General features: G+C 34.4%; 1 protein-coding gene across 1 annotated transcript; it reads right to left on the bottom strand.

Moving 5' to 3' along the window:
• Positions 1–3034: 3034 nt before the first annotated feature.
• LOC141689868 (beta-hexosaminidase 1) lies at positions 3035–10583 on the bottom strand. Its single transcript, XM_074494366.1, has 15 exons — positions 10117–10583; positions 9950–10033; positions 9327–9362; positions 8360–8471; positions 8209–8279; positions 8004–8134; positions 7812–7828; positions 7686–7734; positions 7116–7216; positions 6528–6587; positions 5293–5326; positions 4772–4870; positions 4412–4471; positions 4073–4323; positions 3035–3455 (listed from the first exon to the last, which is right to left on the bottom strand). Exons 1-15 carry the CDS (start codon positions 10474–10476, stop codon positions 3280–3282), a joined length of 1641 nt encoding a protein of 546 aa, XP_074350467.1. The 5' UTR covers positions 10477–10583; the 3' UTR covers positions 3035–3279.
• Between the last annotated feature and the right edge of the window lie 298 nt (positions 10584–10881).

Below are 10881 nucleotides of genomic sequence, written 5' to 3'. Positions count from 1 at the left end.
CGAATCCTTAGGTACTCTCTCCAGACTCCCACAAAATTATTGGGATCTCCATCAACATATGTACCAATGTAGTTACCAATATCAGTAACAACTCGTTGTTACATGAATCCTGAAGACAAACCGTGTAGTTGAACCCATAAATCAATCTTATTAATCTCCAGTGTTCTAGGGTTGTCTCCATCTTTTAATCGTTCCATTACCAGATGAAAACGGCCAAAGGACCAGAGGCTTCCTTCCATGACTCTCCTGATATCCATTTCATGATAGAACTGGAAAAGAAACCTCTTATAATCCATTTTTTTAACATACAATCCTCTTCCCGGACGCCATAAAGATACCATCTTATGCTGCATGGCTTGGAAATCTATATGAGAGTCAGTAAGAAAACGTCCAACCAGACACCACCTTGTATCGATCTCGCTTAATCCATCGTTTGTATTTTCATAGCAGAGCCCACTCTGTTCCTCCTCCTCTATTTGGACCGCGGCAAAAGCCTCCTCCATTTCTTGCATGTATGTTTGTTTATCCATTGAGAAGACAAAGAGTACGACGAATGAACAATGTAATCAACACAATAACTTGACCAAAATAAACGAAGAGATTATAATCTCACAGAGTCTAACATGTCAGATGACAAGACTTCTTTTACTTGATTTTAATTTTGATAGAAAGGAATCACATACATAACCAAATTAAAAAGAGAAAAAAAATACAATTAAGCTTTAAGAAATTGGAAACTTACATACAGCGCTGTAAACAGAGAAACTGAGACCAAAAAGGCAAATCAACACTCAATTAGATCCAAAAATCTCGTAAATTAGATCAATTTAGTGGTTGAGTTCGTTTAAAAAGAGTGTTTAAGGTGTTTTTGTATCGGGATTTTCGGGTTTAATAGAGGAAAATTAAGAGAAGGGGCTCCGGGTGAGTTTAATTGATGGAGAGTTTATCAACTGGAATTCTTCGATTAGATCGGTTTGTGTTTTATTGAAGGTGAGAGAGTAGGGAGTTTGTTTTAAGAAGAAGAGGGATTGTTTATTGATTTGTTGGCGGCGATTTCTCTGTTGTTAGCGAAGAGAGGCCGAACTGCAATCAGTTTTAGTGCTATTATATATCAGCAAGTCATCCCTAGTCATTTCATCAGTTAAACACATGCATACTGTTTTTTTCAAATTAAACAAACATACATTAAAAGCTTGAATATATACACAAGTGTGCGCGCGCACGCGCGAACAACTAACCATGTAACCATGTTTGCTGATCAAGTAATCTGTCTCTAAACTTCCTGATACTTGAATGTTGAATCTACCATTCCCTAGTCATTTCATCAGTTAAACACATGCATACTATTTTTTTCAAATTAAACAAACATACATTAAAAGTTTAAATATATACACAAGTGTTTGTGCGCGGGCGCGAACAACTAACCATGTAACCATGTTTGCTGATCAAGTTATTTGTCTCTAAACTTCTTGATACTTGAATGTTGAATCTACCATTTCCTGGTCATTTCATCAGTTAAACACATGCATAATGTTTTTTTCAAATTAAACAAACATACATTAAAAGCTTGAATATATACACAAGTGTGTGTGCGCGCGCGCGAACAACTAACCATGTAACCATGTTTGCTGATCAAGTTATATGTCCCAAAACTTCTTGATACTTGAATGTTGAATCTACCATTCCCTAGTCATTTCATCAGTTAAACAAATGCATACTGTTTTTTTTCAAATTAAACAAACATACATTAAAAGCTTGAATATATACACAAGTGTGTGTGCGCGCGCGCGAACAACTAACCATGTAACCATGTTTGCTGATCAAGTTATCTGTCTCTAAACTTCTTGATACTTGAATGTTGAATCTACCATTCCCCGGTCATTTCATCAGTTAAACACATGCATACTGTTTTTTTCAAATTAAACAAACATACATTAAAAGCTTGAATATATGCGCAAGTGTGTGTACGCGCGCGCGCGAACAACTAACCATGTAACCATGTTTGCTGATCAAGTTATCTCTCTCTAAACTTCTTGATACTTGAATGTTGAATCTACCATTCCCTAGTCATTTCATTAGTTAAACACATGCATACTGTTTTTTTTTCAAATTAAACAAACATACATTAAAAGCTTGAATATATGCACACACAGTGTGTGTACGCGCGCGCGCGAACAACCACGTAACTATGTTTGCTGATCAAGTTATCTCTCTCTAAACTTCTTGATACTTGAATGTTGAATCTACCATTCCCGAGTCATTCCATCAGTTAAACACATGCATACTTTTTTTTCAAATTAAACAAACATACATTAAAAGCTTGAATATATGTGCGCGCGCGCGAACAACTAACCATATAATTATGTTTGCTGATCAAGTTATCTGTGTTTTAAACTTCTTGATACTTGAATGTTGAATCTACCATTATACATTATATGCTGTTTAACTAGTCTGCTATCTATTATACAATAAAAAAACCCACAAAACAAAAAAAAATCTTTTTAAGAACTTCTTGCTGGTTTCCTACAGGGTAAAGTGGTTTTATATGTAAAATATTTGCTCCGACAGTTTCGAGGGGAAAAAACGTTGAATTCACTAGCATTAGGATTCTAAAATATTTTAAAAAAATGTAATCTGCCATTGATCATCAAAGTACATGAGCATTCGCGGAAAGAGTGGAATGCAGTAATTTGAACCTACTAATCATTTGTGCAATTGAGAGATTTGATCTAAACGTTTATATTTTAAAGACTGCAATAGAGACGACAATCGTTATTAACATTGCTCAAACAGAAATTGCAGAGTTCGTTATTATTTCTATATATCTATGTGTATGAGGCAATCGTATTGTCAAGTATGTATACATAATGTGTCTACATGCCAACTCTGTAAGACTGTAACTCACCTTGTTAATATGTTATCACAGACAATAGTTTCTGCAGACTCCTTTCTTTTACTTATGATCAGTATCAAGCATAGTACAGACTCGATTTAAATGGTCAAAACTTGACCATCCCAGATAGGGGAAATGTAATGCTCAGAAAACACATACTTTGGTATATATGATGAAAATGTCGTCTGCATTCTTACAAACAACAGCAACAACATACCAACCATGGCAAAAGGACATAACAGATGTAACCCCACTACTTGCACAACAGAGAGCAGCAGTCACTTTTAACTGATACACCAACCACAAGCTGGAACTCAAAACATTAACTTATATGTACAATGCAACTTAAGACATGCTACAAAGCACAGCTAATAGGTCATAACGATCTATTGCTTGTAGCATGATCCTGGACCAGTTGGAGCACGCCGGGCATAGAAATTTGTTGCTGGAGCAGCTTGAACACCCCGTCTACTTAGGAGACACCTAAAGTATTCATACCTGGATAACACAGTCGATGTAGTATTTCGCACAGATGTGGACTCCGGGTTGCTCCACAAACGCTCTGAAGGGTACACCGCAAACAAGAGCAGAAAAACAAGAGCAAAGGTAAGCATGCAAAAGACAAAAATCATATAATTAAAACAATATAAGGATAAAACTAGGATTAATCAACATTTCAACACAAACCACCATCCTTGGGCTTTTCTGTGGCTGAGAGAACATGTAATGGATCGCAATCCATAGAAAGAAAAGATAGAAATTTCTCATAACAATTATTCAAATCAATAATCTCTTTTTCTATTAATATGTGGCCATATCTATATAGGATACCAAGACTCCTAGTAAAATCATGTAAAGGAGCAAGGCCCGTAGATAGTTTGAGCTTATTCAAACCTAAATAAATAAAAAAATATGCATATAGATTGAAACATACATTTAGATCGAACAGTGATTAATACTTGGGCCCCAAGTAAAAATTAAATTAAAACATCAAATTAAACTCCTTGGGCACACTAGGAGTCCTGAGGAGATGTTAGACAGAATAATTTACTTCAGTACAACAATAATATAATTAAAGTACTAGCTCCAAACTCAGATTAATTTTCCTTTATAAAAACAGTTCAAAAGACTCGATAACATTATAAAATAAGTGCCAAATTGATAGCATTATAGCCGTACCTGCAGCTGCTGCTGCTCTGGGCCATATGGTTTGCTGAACGTTAGAGGTATCTACTGTCTCGCTCCACATGCAAACTTCTCCACCAAGAACAAGTTCTTGCTTAGAAGCATCTGTTATTCCTTCTATTGGATCAGCATTATAAAATTCATACCAAGGAATATCCAAGTGGTCAAGATACCAGACGCCCTGATTGCTGTAAATGCATTTAAACCCTTTTGCAACAGCCTTTGGACAAACACCTGGACCCAGCCTGTCATGACAATACCATTAATGCTAAAACCAAGATGGGCTTGACTCAATTAACTAAAAAATTGCAGTTTGGCAACCGGTTAGCTCACCAGTTGTGTACCACGGTTTGAGGATCGAGTTTATCTGAGAATGTATTGAAGGTCTCTTCCCTAAAACAATTATAATTTATGTCAGGCCAATCTACAGAATTGATTAAAATACTGTGGATAGCAAATGCATATTTAGGAGCATATACTTAAGATATCCCCCTTGAAGTTCAACAGAGCATATAAATTACAGCTCATGTGTGCGCATGTGCATGCAGGCCCAGACACAAATGGTGACTAAAACCTGATTATGAAAACAAAAATGATCTCCTGGGATTTTGTTTTACATATAACATAAAATGCACCTACTTAACGATCCCAATTCCCATCGAGGTATGTGCTTTGGATGAAGTGAAGGCTTACCAGTTGACAGGGATCCAACCCTTTGATATTGCTAGTTTTTGAGCTCGGAGCACAAAATATTGATATGCTTCTTTAGTAGTCATGTGATGATCATGAAGCCTGCATATAGGATTTCGAGGTATTATGTAGTGGAAGAAGCAAGACATGCACTATACGCATTAAAACAGAATCACAGAAACTCAAAAAAGCTATAGAAGTCTTAAATACTAATCTCGTATATCACATTTATGCGGAATAGACTAATCCAGCTGTTCTAAATTAAAAAAAAAAAACAGTTTCAAGTTTTGTATGTCACTTTGATTCTTTTAATCCAAAGTGATACATCTTCTTCAAGTTTTGGTTAGTGCTTAAATAAATATTGTAAACGTATTTATACAAGTTGCAGTTTCAAATAAATCACTTCAACTGAAATTTAAAAGTCCCAGTAATTGACTTGGACAGAGATAGGTCATCTATATAGAGTCACTTTAGAGGGTCATCTATACACTGATAGTAATATAAGTACAAAAGTACAAACGTACCACTGCTTCACATGTGGAGTAGAGTTCCAACAATCTGCAAATTAAAAGTTCAAACAATTGAAATTTAGTAGTATACTGGAATGTATCAAAAGTAGTATGTATCTATGTGATGACAAATTGATAAAAAAAATGAAGTAGCTTAGGGAGAGACGGGGGACGCTCGAGATTTAAACCAAACTAGCAATACTTTCAAAGAGAAGAAGTGCAAATTCTATGCTCTTAAGAATTAAAAAGAGTTCAAGTTTTACAGAAGATTTGTCATATTTAATTCAATTTTATTTTTCTAATGCTCCGGCCGCTACTTAATTTATCAAATCACAGTACACTGAATTCATGACCTTGCATCCCAATGGGATGATAAATATTAAATCACATCTATAAGATATATTTCCACTAAAAAATACAATAATATGAAGACATTAAGCATCACTGCTCATTTGATATATATGATTATTCTGTCAGAGATTTACACCAAAGATGAAAAACTTTTTGTGTCCAATTTTAACGTGAAATTTCAGTTGGGAAGCAAATATATCACTCGTAAAGGAAGAAACAGTGTAAATAATATTTTTATTACAAGAAATTGTCCTCTAATTTCGATCAATAAATGCGGTAAAACAGCACAAACCGATCACCCTGCTATATTTAGAAAAGGGAAAACAATGCTGATGTAATTTTATCAGCCGTGCCAATAATTTACATGATTCTTTTAGCGGTGACCCAATTAGTAACAATCCTATATTCCCATACCAATCTTCATACAGAGGCCTGACTAAAGTTGGGTAAGAAGGTTGTGTCATATAGAAAAATCCAGGAAGATAAAATCAAGAAAACAGTAAATAGCAGCACAGGTGAACTAACAGCATGTCATTTACTTAGAGATTCTTTTATAATGCAAAAAAATATATTTTTAGATGTTCTAAACCAATATTTCTAAAGAGGACCAAATTAGAGCAAGAGAAACATGTCACATTCAGATCTATGATGGAGGAAAAAGCAAAAGACAGAGCAGCCGCACATATGAGCTCTCTGCTCTTAGTCTCTTTATATATTTGAAAGTGATTTACCATCCTTTTCGAGTCAAATTACACATTGTAATCTCTGTGTCAACATTTTTAGCTTCCTCTAGGTTTGAATTCAATGTTAGCTTGCACTTAAGATCATTTCCATATAATATTGCTTTAATTAGGAAGAGTATATAACTCAGTGAATAAAGTATAAGAAAGAGTGTCAACCTGTATTAACTTCATCCCCGCCCAAGTGGAAGAGACCAAACGGGAATATTTTTCTCATATCTGAAAATAAATTTATAAGAAATCAAGAACAGCGTTGACAAGATAATCAATAATCATGGAACTTTCAGATTTATTTTAATTTAATTGAATCAATATTGAAATGGGGACTAGAGTCATTTTTTAAACTAACTACTAAAAACTGAATACGAAGGTTGAAGCTGTTACTCTTGTGACCAATGATTCTTATGAAATTGTAACTTGGGAACATGCGCTATGTATGCATATGATACTTGTTATTGGAAATGATTTTCAGGTCTATAATGACTTATATTAAGCAGCTCGTAATCAATGAAAACTATGAAATCCTGGCAGCTACTTCAGATTGATGTCAAGGTCGTGCATTTAATATAGCAATTTGATTCGTTCAGGGGAAATTGGGAGATCTTATGACCATGCATATAGAATTGAAAAGCTCATTGAATGGAGCATTACTAAAAAGAAGCTGTGAGAACAATCTGAAAAATCAGCAAGTAAAGAAATAGCCTTATAATGAACGCCATATACGGAAACATATAGACAAACTTTAACCTGTTAAAATTCCAGAAACCACATCAAAAGTAGAGTTCTTGGACACATCAAGGGGTTCTCTACACGAAGGTGAGGGCCAAAGATTGGGATATCCAACACCCCTGTACATAATGCATACAAGAGGTTAAAACTTCTTACTTACACAATGTGGAATTAAGTTAAACTTGTAAAACTATGATAGAAATATTGAAGGAAAGAACACAATGCTGCCCGCAGAAATAGCCTACAATTTACTTTCATTAGTGGCTTTTTTGAGTAGGGCATGTGACTACTTGAAATCATATTCATCTGGTGAAGTAAATCTCAGTGACAGCAACAGCCTTACAAACATAGATTACAAATTGGTTTACCAGGAAAGCATACCAACATTATTTTTTTTTAAAATGCTGACTTGTTTGATGTGCTTCAGTTAAAATGATTTAATTATAAATTCATAAACATCATTTTAGGAAGAAATCATTCAGCTATTTCTGGTGTCATTCAGCCCACTGAGAAAAAGTTATAAACAGACTTTAGAGAGGGGAACTTGAAATAGTGAATGATCAAGCTTGTACTGAAAGATGGTCTTACCATGATTCAGCATGACCGGGAACATCTATTTCTGCCATAACATTGATACCTAAGAAGATAATAGAACCGTGAGGATGAGAAGTTGGAGAAGTTAACCCTTAAAAAAGCGTTATTAAAAACTTATACCTCTCGCCTTTGCATAGCTTCACGTGATAAAAAATCAATAGGAGGGGGAACAAAAACTCAATTAGCATCTTTAAATTGAGTGACAAAAAACAAACGAAGAAACCAGTGCACTGAAAACTTTGAACAGTTTAACATGAAAAACAATTAAACCTCACAGTTTGAACAAAGCTGAAGTAGGAAGCAGAATCTTACCTAACTATTTCATTAGCGTCTTCAACAGTGTAACGCTCCCACTTTGTATATGCCCCTTTCCACAAATTCGGATATGTAGGTACTTCTAGAGGAAATGACTCCTCATCTATGATGTGCCAATGAAGAACATTCTACTGGTTGCAATGCTTAATATTATTCAACCATAAATAACATTCAATAAAAGATAAAAAGCAACATATCTTACTAGTTTAGCATATGACATAGATTCAATGACATGCTTGATGATATCAACTGGCAAATAGTGCCTTGAAGTATCTGCAAGAAAGTGAGGGAATTGTCAAAAAAATAAAATGAAAAAAGAAAATTCAATATTTATCTTATAAAGAGATGCTCACCCAGCATAAGTCCACGATATACAAACTTAGGTTTGTCTGAGATGTACCAAGGCGCTTTATACACTTGAACAGTTTTAGTCTCGTAATTAAAATCACACAGTTGGCTAAATGTCTGCATTGACAAATTAAAGCGAACAGATAATAAAATGAGTAAAGGAGCTAAACTTTGTTAGTTTAGAAATGTAGAGTTTCTATAAGTGGAGCAAACAGGATATATTCAATAAATGTACGCCTGTGAAACTAAAAAAATGGCATATAATGTTAGACCACTTCCATAAGACCATAGATATAAAGCTACACATGAAAAAATTGTCCCCCAGGTCAAAATTCACGTTGGTTTTTCTGGAATAGTTTGGATGTTTTGTTTACTAAAACAGTTATCTAACAATAATGTAAAAACGAAGACAATCTATAAGGTAAAAAACAAATATTATCTATTCAATGCAAGAACTGCTAATGCTATAAATCAAGTGTAAAGCCAAAATTCAGAACTTACAAATATCCACATATAAGTTTGTTTCTTCGACACAGATGGATTAAAGTCTCATCAATGAACTTGTATCATAATTAAAACTCTCTTACATGCGGGAGGGGGGCCAAAGCCTTGTCAACTGTAATGTAGTAAATTTGCTAAATCTTAAGTTTAATTTTGATTTGAGTTTATTTACTTTCTTCATGATTGCGAAAGTGCTTTAAATGCCGACAAAAAGAGTTCTTTCTAAGTTTCAAATATTAATAAAAGCGTTACACCTAATAGCATTTCAGAGTCATGCAGTACTGTAGTACAGAAAATCAAACAGTACTATATGCGGACAGGTAGGAGGATCTTTAAATGTGCATAAACCAAAAAAAAATCATAAGGACCAGGCGATAGATAAGATAAAGTATATTTCAGCACACCAAAAATAAACATATATACACTAGTCCTTCAGATGCCACTAATATTTATCATACTAAACATATATACCTCCATTCCACGCAATGCACCATAGACAGTGTTTGCCTGCAATTAACAAGCATGAATTCAGAAACAGCGCCGTCATATAACATTAAGACATACAATAGTTTTGAATCCAATAACTAGCAAGATTGCCACCATGTCATGTTAATTGTGAACAAAAAGTTAAATGAATTCTTAATGATCTCAGAACCATTCCTTATAAAACAATCTGCGAGCAAACCTTGAGTTTCAAATCCGCACATGATATAAACAAAGTCATAATCAGCTAAAAACAGCATCATTACCATTATTCATTTATTAATTAATCACTATAAATCCATTACATATACTATACCTAAGTTACCATTAAACACTTTTTAAGTTTTAACCTAATAACATATCAAAATGTACATTCAACACTTCGAATATATAAAACACATCAAACTATTACCAAGTACAACACTTACTAAAGTATCCACATTAAACACTTTCAACCTAATAACACATCACAATTCACAATACACACTAAGAACTTCGAAAACATAAAACGCAAATAATATTACCGAGTCCAACACGTCTCCAACTATCCACATTAAACATTTCCAACTTACAAACACACCACAACACAAATTCACTGATCACAAATTTACCTCAATTGTAACCTCTCCAACAATCGCATATCCATTCCCTTTCCCCAACAACAACGAATAACTCTCATCCACGCCAAGCCGCAGCTAAAAACTCCACAAAAACATGAAAAAATCAAATAAAAAACCAAAAAACATAAAAAAAAAAAACACAAAATAACAATCCTAACCTCCTGATCATCAGAATGGACAACAACACTAATCCTCCTAATATCATACGCCACATTTCTCAACTTAGTCTCATGCTTAAATATAATTTTTCGATATCTAACGAAAGCATCGTTAAGAATAACAGAATTGCCTCCGTTTCCGGAGACGGTTAACGAAAGATCGGGATCAATTGAGAGAGTTTGGTTACCGAATGTGAAATTTGAAGGCAAAGGCCATAGATATACAGGAGAGTTTGAATTGGAGTTGAAATCGTTAGAATCGCTGGGAATAGAGATGGAAGAAGGGAGGGTTCTGGAATTTACTAGAAGGATTGAGTAGAAAATGAAGAGCAGAGATGTTTGTTTTCTAGGGTTTGACATGTTGAGAGTTGAGAGTGAGTGGACTTTGTGAACAAGTGAAGAGGTAGGGAATGATTAGTTTTTAGTTGTAGTGTAGCTTGGCCGCTTGGGTAGTTCAGTGTTCATTGTCAGGATTATGGGTTAGGATAATTAGTCTTTGTTACTTCTTGGTCACCAAACTTTGAATTGAAGTCATGTTTGATGATTAGAGTTTATTTTTAGTTGGTTTACACCTTACTTCCCAAAAGTGAACGGAGCTAGGGGCGATCGCGGTCTGATTTGGTTCGTTTTTTTTGTTAAACCAAAACCAAATCACGTAATTGTTGTTTTGAAAAAAATCAAAATAACCTGAATCTCGTAACCTAATAAAATCAAACCACTCGATCGGTTTTATTCGGTTCGGTTTAGTGTATTTTGGCGATTTAC

This window comes from Apium graveolens, chromosome 10 (assembly GCF_009905375.1).
Source record: "Apium graveolens cultivar Ventura chromosome 10, ASM990537v1, whole genome shotgun sequence".
Classification (NCBI taxonomy): Eukaryota; Viridiplantae; Streptophyta; class Magnoliopsida; order Apiales; family Apiaceae; genus Apium; species Apium graveolens.
Note: the sequence above shows the minus strand (reverse complement) of the source record. Positions and strands in the feature narration are given on the sequence as shown.